A 13,002-nucleotide genomic window follows, 5' to 3' on the forward strand; every position below is an offset into this window, starting at 1 on the left:
ACGTCGAGGCGCACCTCCAGCTTGGACAGACACCCGGCCTAGGGGGCATTTCAGCACCAAGGACAGGCCGACCAGACTGACTCCTCCAACCGCATAAATTCCCGGTCCGGCAGATCACGAGATCCCCGTGCCTGCAGTGCAAAACTGCGTCTGCAGAGGCTTTTCTGAATAGCGGGACTCTTCGTATTTGCCTGCCGACCAGGTAAAACACTCACTGCTGTGTGGTCGTCTTATGCGGATTATGGTATAAATGATGTCGGATTGAACTCAGTCACCTCGGGGAGCGAGAGGGGAAACCAGTGCATGCTTCGCTCATGTGCGGCTTCGTAAATATAGTGCTTTTAAGCCAAGTGTTTTTTCTCGTGAGCAGATGATGTGGCAGTACTTCTCATCCTCATCCGCAGCTTCTTGATCTGCAGTCGATGTTGCCTGGGATGCATTAAGCCGTATTCATAACACATTCATAGGAAAGCCACAGTTTTGTGTGCACGGTACTCTTGTGTCTGAGGCTAATCCTTCACATGCCTGTTTCAGATCAGTTTGGACGATGTCCCTCTGAGAGAGAGAGCTGATCTGAATTGAGCTTAAAGAAGATTTCAACATGTCAAGCACTGAGAGAGACAGTAGCTCTGCAAACTCCACAGAGGCCAAGAAAACAGACCTCAGAGTCAACGAGAAAAAATGCTGTAAGTAAACTCCAATTAGATTTGAATTAGTTATGCATTAATGCTTATAGAGGGTGCACTTGAAACATAAAGCACTGTTTTGTTTGCTGCAGACCAAATCACAATCATCTCAAGGAGAGGAAAGGTTCTTTGTTTCTCCTCCAAACTAGAAAAGACAGTTTTCTAGGGAGTGGATCTCTCTAGACTGGCAAAAAAAAAAAAGGAGAAGAATATAAATCATGATCAGCGATAAAAATACTTTGAAACCTTCTGTGGTTTCCACTGTTCTTAAGGAAATTACTTAACTCTCCCAGGATGAAGTCCTTCTAATTTATTCAAATGACATCTTTGAACCCACTCCGCAGATATTTGTGTCCAAAGAGACTTTTTACTTTTCGAGTTATATAAGATGACCTAGTTATATAAGATTGGGTTTGCATTTAAATATACCTAAAAAAAAATACCTCAGATTTGCTACATTGCTATGCCTGCCACATGTTTTTCTGTCATAATGCAGATTATGGATCAGGTATGATTTGCATATGACTGTCTGTGACTTTCAGTATTGTGCATCTCTGTCCTGCGCAGCATGGGCTTCCTACATGACAAATTCTCCCACGATGATCGTGATGATTGGGTTGCCCGCAAGAGGAAAGACCTACATGTCCAAGAAACTCACACGTTACCTCAACTGGATAGGAGTCCCAACCAAAGGTAGCGCATAACATCTGACATTCTCATTCTATTTAAACCATTTTACTGCCTATTAGAATCAATACATTGCCTTTATAGGTGCTATAATAAACTTTTTATTTTGAGATCATGCATGGTATATATTATATTCTAAAAACTATCAATATTTTGAATTTGGATGCTGATTGTGAGTTTAATTTTGGCTCATATCACATGGATCAAATTGGATTGACTGATGCCACAAAAATGAGTGGTAGTAAGAACAATACTTAGAATGACAGCAAAATTTTACAGTGCAAAAGTTGTATTTGTAAAACTCCCACACTGATGTGACATGTACATAATAAATATTTAACTGTAACTACTCTAAAACAGAAAAGAGCCACTTAAACTTTTATGGTTTTAGTTGCTTACCAGAACAAAGGTGTATCCAAAAAGGGAGGAGGCAGCGCACCCAGGGCAGACTGATAACGTCTTTTAATTCATTTTGCAGTGTTTAACTTGGGCGTGTACCGCAGAGAGGCCGTCAGAGCTTATAAGTCCTATGATTTCTTCCGCCACGACAATGAAGAAGCCATGAAAATAAGGAAGTAAGTTTCACTTTTACATGTGCCCAGGACGTGTGCTTAGAGTGGACACTTGCAGGTTATCTAACAGTAAGAGAAGCCGTTATATCCTGATTGCCCGTGTCACATTTTTTCCATCCAACCTAAGTTGGTTTCATATTCTGCAGCCTTCACTGCTGCATCAGTGACTAAGCTGTTTTTTTTTTTGTTTTTTGGCCAGCAGTCTGTATTCAGCCAGGGTCAGCCTAACCTGATAGACACATACACACACAAGCAGCACAGTATGGCCTACAAATGGTTGTGATTAGTGACTGTAAATCAGTGCTGCACTCTCCAGAAAGATTAACAGAGAATAAAAAGGCTTCTTTTCCTCCTGGTCTAATTGAAATGGGGTGTGTTACGCCTGGCTATCATGAAAATGTGACAGGCTCTTGACAGCATCCTAGTGCTGACTTTGACCTAGATATTAAACAAGCTGCTGCTGTCACTCTGAAGCTGACACAAGCCCTCTGTAGACTTGGATATCCAGCCCAGGTCAAACATAAGCTGCACATATTTCTGAGGTTTTCTTCTTGTTATCAGAAGTATCAGCAAGCTGGGTTTAAAGGAATATTTCCATGTGAAATTTACCTTTTTCCCTGTAAGTTAAATGAAAAGTGGAGATCAGCTGGGTGGCGTTTACTGAACGACGCAGCACAAGACTGTTCCAAGTCTACACTACAGTGAGTTGCAAAATGAATACAAGGGTATATCAAGATATTTGCAAGTTTAGAAATAATTCTTTTGTCAAAGAATTATCCGTTTGCAGTAATCACAGGCTTGCAGACCATCGGTATTTAAGCTGTTAATTAATCTGGAACAAAGTGACCCCATGCTTCCAGAATTTCCTCCCACAAGTTTACTTTAGAAACAGTTTGATAGGCGCTGAGTTTGAACTGCACAGTCAGGCTTTTCCCACAGCAGCTCAAAAGAGTTAAGATCCTGTGACTGTTCTGGCCACTCTGTTACATACAGATTACCAGCTCACTGATTCTTCTGGGAATAATTCTTCCATAGTTCGAGGCTTTCGGTCATTGTCCTGCTGTAGAAATAAATTCACTCCAGTCAACGGGTGATGGCATGGCCCTGAAAAATAGCTTTCCTTGTTTAAGATCCTTTTCTTCCTGCAGAAATCTTCCATTGTGACAACCAAAGCACCTTAAAACCATGATAGTTCCTCCACAGTGCTTGCCAGATGGCATCAAGCACTCCTCTAGAGTACTTGTTCTGCATCTCTTCTTTTTGACCCCAGACTTCGATTAATCTGTCCATAACACTATTTTTTTCCAGTCTTCTTGTGGCCAGCGTCTCTGTTAGTTTGCCCATCTTTTCCATTTATTGGCCGCTCTCAGAAATTGCTTTTTCTTTGCATTTCTGCCTACAAGGCCAACATCTTTGGGTCGCCTCTCTCTTGTTGACACTGACTGATGTTTTCTGTGTATCACTTAATGAAGCTGCCAGCTGAGGAACTGTGAGGTGTCTTTACATCAAATTAGAGACTGATGTAATTGTTCTCTTGCTCGGCTGTGCACCAGAGCCCCCCCACTTTCTTTTCTGGTTAGAGTCACTTTGCACTGCTCTGTGAAGGAAGTGGTGAAATCTTCAGGCTTTTCTGTCAGCGCCCTGCACGGAATAATCTTCATTTCTCAGAACAAAGAAAGCTCAATGTTTCAGAAGAAAGTTCTTTTTTGTTGCCATTTTGAGACTGCCAACCAAGGGTGGCGCTTCAGATACTCAGCTAGCTTCATGTATTGTTTCTTTAATCAACACATTTTTCATTCATTTGTTTCTTAACAGATACTTGTATCCAATTCTGTGCTGGAGCCTATCCTGGCTGTTATGAGACCAAAAACGGGGTCGAACCCTGAAAAAAGATGCCGGTCTGTCTCAGGGCTAGCACAAAGAAACAGACAACCATTCACTCACAGTCACCGACAGTCAGTTCAGAATCAACAGTGTAACCTAACATGAATGTCTTTGGACTGTGGAAGAAAGCTTGAGCGTCCTGAGGAAACACACATAGGCGCGCATGCAAACCCCAAACAAAAAACGCCCCAGATTTCAATGTGTGGATTTGAACCTTCTTGCTAAGATCAAAGAATTCAGATATGCTAATTTTGTTTTTCTACTGATTAGTTAGCCTCATTATAATGAACTTACTCCAGGATGTGCTGTTGAAACACTGATCACTGCTGAAAATGGGCCTCTGTACACATAAGTAGGTACTCCGCCCCAAAAATTATTATCCCTCTGATTCATAAAAATTGTAATTTGCAATATTTCTTTTAGTTCAATATTATTTTAAATAATACGAAATATGCTTTTCTAAGTTACCCTAAACATGCTACTGTGTTTAGAACTAGAACCAGCAGTCTCTTAGCTTCACCTATAAAAGTGACAAGAGTCGAAGCTGGTGTTGCCGTGTGCAGAGGACCAACATCCACTCCTCATTTAACACGCATCAAGAAAACCAATAAATGTATTTTCCAAACAGTTTATGGTAATTTTGTTTTGTTTTGTAAATTCCAACAGTTTTCCCTCCAGGTAGATTAAATCCACCCCCAAAGACATTGTTTCAGGAAAGATATGTTGCACCTGAGTTTTTAAAATGTGCGTGCGTGCGTGTTTTAAAGGGTCTTTTTCATGTCTTGTGATTGTTTTTTATGTTACCATTATACTTGATGCACAAAGGAAAACAAACTGTAATCCAACACTCCCAAGAGTCAATGTTTACATGACATCTACGATGTATTACTGTAATATTTTCAGATTTCTGATATTGATAATGCAGCATCAGCCTTGGTGATGGTGGATTTCAGTGAATGTGTCTTTTATAGTTGACTGCTGGCACATTTGCTCTCTCTGCTGCAGGCGGTGTGCTCTGGTAGCGCTGCAGGATGTGAAGGCGTACCTGACAGAGGAGGGAGGTCAGATTGCAGTGAGTCGTCTCTCCGGCTTCATGTGCATGTTTTTCTGTTGACACGTGTCTCGATGTTGGCTCCTTTCCTTTAAATAGCAGAACAGAAACACATCTGGCATTAGGATAGTCTTAATCCTAAACTGTCCTACAAACATTCAGCAGAGCGCAGATAAATATCGTCTTTGTTTTTGCTCTTTTTTTTTAACCCTTTGATCAGGTTTTCGATGCAACAAACACGACAAGAGAACGACGAGACCTTATTCAAGCTTTTGTGAAGGAGAATTCTTTTAAGGTAAAATTGTATGCTATTTTCTATTTTGGAGTGGCTACCTGGAAATATATTTTTAAATATATTTAAAACAGATTACTAAACTGACCTTTCAAGATCCAATTGAAATGCTTCTTTGAAGAAATCATTGTGAGTTTCTGTTTAATATATGTGTTGTTCATCATTCAGAGGTTATATAAACTCACTTTAAACCAAACTGAAAATATTTTAAATGCAAAGGTACAACACCAATTCTGAAAAGGTCGGGATGCTGCATAAACTGTAAATAAAAACAGAATTCAATGATTTGCAAATTTCATAACCCCATATTTTATTCACAATAGAACATACAAAACATATCAGACATTTAAACATTTTATTTTTTCACAAAAAACTTTAGCTCGTTTTGTATTTGATGGCAGCAGTAAAATCTCAAAAATGTTGAAATGGGGCAACAAAAGGCTAAAAAAAGGTGGTGGTACTAAAAAGAAACAGCTGGAGAAACATTCAAGGTTGGGTTAACTGGTAACAGGTCAGTTACATAACTGAGTATAAAAAAACGAATCTTAAAGATGTTCACCATACTACAAAAACTGCTACAAATTGTCAACAATCAAGTTCCTCAGTATAAAAGTGCAGAGTTTGAATATCTCATCATCTACAGTGCATAATATCATCAAAAGATTCAGAGAATCTGGAGAAATCTCTGTGTGCAAAGGGGCAAGGCTGAAAAATCAGGATGGCCGTGATCTTCGTGCCCTCAGGCGGCACCACATTAAAAACAGGCAGGAGTATGTCACAGAGACCACTGCAGGAACACTTCCAGAAGTCTCTATCTGTGAACACAGTTTGGCGTGCCATCCACAAATGCAGGTTAGAGCTCTATCATGCAGAGGAGGAATAATGCTGCTGTCTTCTCTGAGTCAAAGCTCATTTGAAATGGACTGAGGCAAAGTTCCATGCATCCTCAGGACATCTGCATCTCTAAGCGCTCACTGATTCATAACCTCTCATTTGCTTTGTTGGTCCAAAAATAGAGGGTAATTAGCTATTTCTTGGCCAGGTTGGTGACTTAATGTAGAATTTTGTCTGGCCCATAAAACTCATCTCATCTCAAATGTCTTTATAAAAAAAAAAAAAACAAAGGCATAAAAAGTGTAATTGTCAGTTTCGGGAATGTTTAGTGTAAGTTGACCTTCTGAGTTTCCATCTTTCCAACAGGTGTTCTTTGTGGAGTCGGTGTGTGATGACCCCGAAGTCATTGCTGCTAATATCCTGGTATGATCTCACCTGAATGACTTTAACCTCTGCCTGTGACTTTGTTTGGGTCAAACCCCATAACCTAATAATATTCACAACATCTGCAGCAATGTGTAAGACCTGAATTGGTTGCTCACACTGTTTGAACGTGTTAACCCTAACAGGAAGTGAAGGTTTCGAGTCCAGACTACCCTGAGAGACACAGAGAGAGAGTTATGGACGACTTCCTGAAGAGAATTGAGTGCTACAAGGTCACTTACCAACCTTTAGATCCTGATGACTATGACAAGTAAGAACTGATGAAATTTGTCTGCTTTTCATTATTTAAATTTCATATATTTATTGTACCTCTAAAGTGTACGTATTAAACCAAATAATAACGTTGTAATATCAGGGGAATTAGCACTAGATGGCAGCAGTAAATCACCTGCATGATTCATTGGCATCTGCAGGGACCTTTCTTTTATAAAGGTTATGAACGTGGGACAACGTTTTCTGGTGAACCGGGTGCAGGACTACATCCAGAGCAAGATCGTCTACTACCTCATGAACATCCACGTGGACTCTCACTCCATCTACCTGTGTCGGCACGGAGAGAGCAAACACAATGTTGAAGGGCGCATCGGAGGAGATTCTGAACTCTCCCCTCGTGGGAAACAGGTGAGTTTTTTGCAGGTTCTGTCTTTTAATGCTCATTTAATGAACTGCAAGAGAAGATAGCTCACTGGGATAAGATATACTTCAACTCCAATATCACTCCAGAGTTGTGGCCTTTATTGCATTTAATCCTCTCCATTTCCTTTTTCGTTTTGCTCTGGCTGATGAGCATCTATCTAATAAAGTAGAAATGCCCTTAACGAGGGACACAATTAAGCCTCTCCCTTTCTTTCACATCCCAGTTCGCCCACGCTCTGCGCAATTTCATTGATGAACACAAGCTGTCAGATTTGAAGGTGTGGACGAGCCAACTGAGAAGGACGATCCAGACAGCGGAAGAGCTCGGTGTGCCTTACGAACAGTGGAAAATCCTCAATGAGATCGATGCCGTCAGTACCATCCACATTTTTACAGTTAAAACAATGATTACAGCTCGACCTCTGGGTTATAATAATAGAAACTGTATGCCATTATTTCTAAGATGCTTGTGAAATGCGTCAGTGTAGAGGTAAGGACCACAACCAAAAGAAATTATGAGCTTTTTTGATCACATTCAGTCTCAAAGAAGCATCCTGGGAGAATAAAAAGGCGTAAAACACTGTGAAAAGATTCAGGTCACAGGAGATAACAGTCATTATACTGTATACACTGAGTCTTAAATCAAGGGACCAAATGATGGCTCTCTTATCAGGGTGAAATGGCCAACTAACAAAGGTCTTTTTAATACCCATGACACATTTTAGCCTTCAAGATCACCTTATGTGATCACCTATTTGAAACTGGCTTTCTCTTTGGAGACCTTTATATATTTTATCAAGGGAAATTCAGCAGTCATGTTTTTCAAGTTTTAAACTCGCACTGAGCTGAAACATTTCTTTTCATCTTGGGCCACGATGTGAGGATAATATTTTTTTCTTTCCCAGGGTGTCTGCGAGGAAATGACCTATGATATGATCCAGGAGACATTCCCAGAGGAGTTTGCTTTGAGAGACCAGGACAAGTACCATTATCGCTACCCAGGAGGAGAGGTACTGTAACCCGAACTACTCCTCACAACTCCACAAAATTTTTTTTTTATTGTTTTTATTAAACTTTCTTTCTTTAACAGCAGTGTTTTTGCAGCTCCCTTTAACTGCCCTTTCAAGCTGCCAAAGTTCATTTCCTTTTAAGGGTTAATAATTGAGTCTGAAATGATCTTTTGTTGTTTGTTAGTCCTACCAAGATCTTGTTCAGCGCTTGGAGCCTGTTATTATGGAGTTAGAGAGGCAGGGCAATGTGCTGGTTATCTGCCACCAGGCTGTGATGCGTTGTCTCCTGGCCTACTTCCTAGACAAGGGTGCAGGTCAGATAAACACAAGCACACACACACACACACACACACACACATTCATGCAACAGATAACACAAGCAGATGATGATGAATTGTACACTCTTTATTTCATTTCACAGAGGATCTTCCATACATGAAATGTCCGCTGCACACAGTGCTCAAGCTCACCCCCGTTGCATACGGTAGATCTTTACCTGATCGTTACACTGTAACAACAAAAGACAACATGAGGCGAAAATGTAAATGTCTTGTCTTTTATCTTGTAGGCTGTAAAGTGGAAATGTTTTATCTGAATGTGGAGGCAGTAAACACGCATCGAGACCGGCCTCTTGTAAGTTGCTCTGAGTTGAGCGGAGAAGAAAAATCACGCGTCATTGCGCCATTAAATCATGTGCAAAAAAATATGCTTATTGTTTACTTGCATTAAAATGATCAATGAATATCAGCATATAATTTTAAGACTGATGTGCTGTTGTTTGTTGTGTCTGTTAGTTCAGCGCAATTGAGCCTTATCCCCTTTATGTGTGAGGCTTTGCTTCCTTGCCTCCTTTCCTTATATCCTTGTCTTGTAGCTCCCTTTTATCTTTAACCTTAATTTATCAGCTTGGCCTGAGCTATGAGCCTATGAATGCTAAGTGATATTTTACCTTGAAGGAAGCCATTGCTGAGCATGCTTCTTTGCTTGGCTGATCGAATCATTGCCATTACTGTTGTCTGTCCTCATATTAAGATTATGTATATTCTGACGTATTAGGTCCATTTTTTCAGTTTTGTGGGTGGAAGCAGTTTTTCACCTGTTGCTTTGGATCAATGTGGCGAGTTTTTTTTTTTTTTTTTCCCTTCTTTTTTTGGCTGTGCCTCGTCAGCTGTCCCCTGGTGTTGTTTGTTCCCAGATCTTTTTTTATTTAACGCCTGCGGTATTTCATTTTCTGCCAGGGTAAAATCCCGAAGGACTCTGCTCTCATACATCGTCGGAATAGTTACACTCCTTTGTCCAGTCACGACCAGGTCAAGCGGCCCAGGCTCTACAGCGCAGGCAACCAGCCCTGGCTACCGCTTGCCCCCACCCCATCCGCTCTGATGCCGGAGGAACGGCAAAGCCAAGTTAGTGAGATAGTTACAGGCTCCCCTAAATCTCTCACGTCTTACCGTAATTGGTCCCACCACAGTTGTAACCGTGTGTTTGGCATTTTCTCACCCCACTTTTGGATCCTCTTGATAATTTGGTGTCTGTGTTGCAACCGACGTACATGAAATCCACCCCACCATCTATTTTTTCCTCTCAGGGCATGTTTTGGGTCTCGAATGGGTTGCGCCTTTCTTCAAATGTTGTTTCTGTAATATGTTTGTGTTGCATGATGTCTGCCTCACCACCAGGCTGTCGACAGCTTGAATATGCAGAACAGCATGTCTTTGCTAAGGAAAGCTCCTTGTGGAGTTGAGCGAAAGACACACAAACATCAGAGAGAGACAGTTTTTGTTCAAAAGATGCACATCATAATCATCTCATAACTGATAAAAATCCAAATGAATGAATCTTTTAATAAAAACCAGAAAACAATTTGGGAAATTTCACCTCAGCATTTTAAAATATAATTAATTCCCAAAAACATATTAACCAATTCAGACTGAAAGTGTTAACATTTTAAAATGCATATTCATATTTATACGTCTTGTGTACTTGTTGGCCTTGCATTGTGGGTGTAGTGCTTCAGTCCCTCTACACATTTCTATCTGTCTCTCTCTCCCCCCTCCCTTTCTTCACCTGCTCCAACCCTTTACAGACTTGGAGAGGAGGCAGTTGTCTGTAAGTATTTTGGAGACTTGTTGTCAGCCTTTCATTTTGTTTCTCATATTTCCACTCATGTCATGGTTACCCATATCAGTATATGTTGCCACAGTGGTCTATGGTTTATGCTCTTTGAGTTTGTTTAATCTTTCATTACTTTTGCACAGTGAAAGTTGATATCAGCTTTTTTTTTTTTTTTTTTTTTTTTTTTTAATCACAGCAGCCCAAAGTGTTTCATCAGGAACACTTTGACATATATTGATTCTTTGGTATTTTAATAGAAATGATGATAGCTATAACTATTCAAGATGCACGTTTTAAAGTGGTAAAAAAGTGACAACATATTAAATCATGGAAATCTAGGGGTGTTTATTAAACTTTGATTAAAGTGAAGTATACAAGATTAGAATATGGAAGGGCACCATATGATTAAACCTTAATTAGCTACTGATAACAAACTAATGGAGCCGCCTTACAACAGACACGTCACATAATGACTTGATTTTCGGTTTTAAACTTGAAACTCCTGGGCCTCCCAGGACACTGTTAGTTGTCTCAGACAGAATGGGCTGCTGTAGGTCAATGATGGGTTTTGTTGGTTTGTTTGTTTTTAACCTTTCCTAAAGGAGTCCCTGTGCGAAGGAAGCGACTTTGACAGCTCAGAAGAAACTAGTGGCTGTGTCCGCTTCTGAGTGAAGATCAGATCGTTTTTCCTCTTGCCACAGTGAACAACTTCTGAATTCAGTCATGAGAGTTTCTTTTGAAAAGCGGGTCAACTCTGCACGGGGTAACATTGTTCTCGTTATCTCGAGCCCTCTGTCTGTTCTCTGCATGCCGAGGCTTTGAACTGGAAGCCTTATCGTTAGTCTCATAAACACTTATGCATGTGCACATAAAGAAATCAGTAAACTGACACAACATATTGTATCACAGAACTGGCAACAGACTCAGTGTAAATCCTGCAATGCCTTACTGAATTTTAAATATACTGATAGAATTAGCTCCTTATTTGCCACTGAATGTAATAGGGACACGTTATGCATTGCAATGATGAAAATCAATTTAAACAATTGCAACTAGAACAAGTAGATCCTGTTAAAATATTTCTACAATGCATATCCACCATTTATATGCTATAAATAAATAATCTGTAGTTGGGAATCTTGTCAAATGTATTCCCAGGCCATCATCTCTTATGTCTTAATTTGAGAGAATTTGCTAGTTAGGTTCTCTAGAAAATAAAAGTACTTTATTTATCATCTGTCTGTTCTAAAAGCAGTGAGAATACACTAAATTGCTGGATATACCAGCACTATATACCAGCAGTAGGTACCTTATGTGCTAAGCAGGTGTTAACAATCAAAATTAACATTAAACCCTGTTTCTTTATTTTTCATCATGCCTGCATTTTCCACTGAATTATTTTCTGCAGTAAAACTACACATCCAAACCTTTAGCTGTACTTTGATATTTATGTTCATGTTATCAGACTGGCTGTGAATGTGTTTTATTTGTTTTATGCAAATATATTTTGTTCCTCCAATGCAAAATAATTTGATTTTGTATAATAGTCAGCAGTCAGAATTTTAGTTTATGATTCTGTAATGTTTGTTGTTGAGTTGTTGCCCTGCACAAAGCAGCCTACTGTGCCTTTTAAGCAGACATTAAAAATAATTTTTAAAGAGGCTTGAGTTTTCTTTTGTGTTTTTTTTTTTGTCTATTTTTTGCAGAAATGCAGGAATTGCAAATGAAACATTTTCATTTTAACTGAAGGAAACAAGAATGTTACAGTTTATTGATAGAGGGACCGAAATTAATTGCAAGGGCTGATTTTAGCCTCAAAGCACAATAAATGTGTTTTGCTTTCTGGGTATATATACTTAAGATAATGTATATACTTATATACACTGCTCAAAAAAATAAAGGGAACACTCAAATAACACATCCTAGATCTGAATGAATGAAATATTCTCATTGAATACTTTGTTCTGTACAAAGTTGAATGTGCTGACAACAAAATCACACAAAAATCATCAATGGAAATCAAATTCATTAACCAATGGAGGCCTGGATTTGGAGTCACACACAAAATTAAAGTGGAAAAACACACTACTGGCAGATCCAACTGTCCTTAAAACAAGTCAAAATGAGGCTCAGTATTGTGTGTGGCCTCCATGTGCGTGTATGACCTCCCTACAACGCCTGGGCATGCTCCTGATGAGGTGGCGGAAGGTCTCCTGAGGGATCTCCTCCCAGACCTGGACTAAAGCATCCGCCAACTCCTGGACAGTCTGTGGTGCAACGTAACGTTGGTGGATGGAGCGAGACATGATGTCCCAGATGTGCTATATACATATATATGTATATACTATATACATATACTTATGTATATGTATATAGTATATACATATACCTATATATACATATACTTATGTATATGTATATACTATACTTAAGCTCAAGCATAAAAAGACACTTAAATCAAAGAAACTACTTTAAGCTGTATCTTTGGGCACTTTGTCACTAGCAGCCTGTCACAAAAACATATTTTCCCATTTCTTTGGTTGAATCTATGAATAATGCCAAATATAACAGTTTTACAGGCATAAAATTGTATTTTTGCACCAAGAAGGTGATTCCCAAAGATTTATTAGCCAAAAACGTGGCATATCTCAGGATACTGTGCAATGTGTCCTTAAAGAAATCTGAGAAAACTGGATAAGTAGAGGATAAAATTGGCAGGCCTAAAAAAATTATCTACATCAGATGAACAGGATAGGAAAAGACCTGACACAGAACCTGAAAGATGCATCTG

At 39.5% G+C, this 13,002-nt stretch overlaps 1 protein-coding gene across 7 annotated transcripts; it reads left to right on the forward strand.

The window, feature by feature from the left end:
• The first annotated feature begins 59 nt into the window (after positions 1 to 59).
• pfkfb2b (6-phosphofructo-2-kinase/fructose-2,6-biphosphatase 2b) lies at positions 60 to 11,844 on the forward strand. 7 transcript variants are annotated; one of them, XM_030728703.1, is made up of 17 exons: positions 60 to 202; positions 535 to 686; positions 1,254 to 1,379; positions 1,852 to 1,948; positions 4,835 to 4,901; positions 5,101 to 5,175; positions 6,373 to 6,429; positions 6,576 to 6,700; positions 6,864 to 7,071; positions 7,311 to 7,457; positions 7,992 to 8,096; positions 8,281 to 8,410; positions 8,518 to 8,580; positions 8,665 to 8,729; positions 9,335 to 9,502; positions 10,183 to 10,205; positions 10,814 to 11,844. In XM_030728703.1, the coding sequence occupies exons 2-17, from the start codon at positions 602 to 604 to the stop codon at positions 10,881 to 10,883; spliced, it is 1,611 nt and encodes a 536-aa protein (XP_030584563.1). In that variant the 5' UTR covers positions 60 to 202; positions 535 to 601; the 3' UTR covers positions 10,884 to 11,844. The 7 variants fall into 7 exon arrangements, 6 of the variants coding, with proteins under 6 accessions (XP_030584563.1, XP_030584561.1, XP_030584564.1 ...); XM_030728701.1 differs by having other exon boundaries at positions 8,518 to 8,729; XM_030728704.1 differs by lacking the exon at positions 10,183 to 10,205.
• The last annotated feature ends 1,158 nt before the right edge of the window (positions 11,845 to 13,002 follow it).

Source organism: Archocentrus centrarchus, chromosome 5 (genome assembly GCF_007364275.1).
Source record: "Archocentrus centrarchus isolate MPI-CPG fArcCen1 chromosome 5, fArcCen1, whole genome shotgun sequence".
Lineage (NCBI taxonomy): Eukaryota > Metazoa > Chordata > Actinopteri > Cichliformes > Cichlidae > Archocentrus > Archocentrus centrarchus.

What these genes read in the sequence shown, in the direction of transcription:
- pfkfb2b (XM_030728701.1), top strand. Translation starts at nt 602, where the DNA reads ATGTCAAGCACTGAGAGAGACAGTAGCTCTGCAAACTCCACAGAGGCC. An exon ending in AGGAGGGAGGTCAGATTGCA is followed by an intron (nt 4,902 to 5,100) that starts GTGAGTCGTCTC and finishes CCCTTTGATCAG; the next exon opens with GTTTTCGATGCAACAAACAC. An exon ending in TCCTCAATGAGATCGATGCC is followed by an intron (nt 7,458 to 7,991) that starts GTCAGTACCATC and finishes TTTCTTTCCCAG; the next exon opens with GGTGTCTGCGAGGAAATGAC.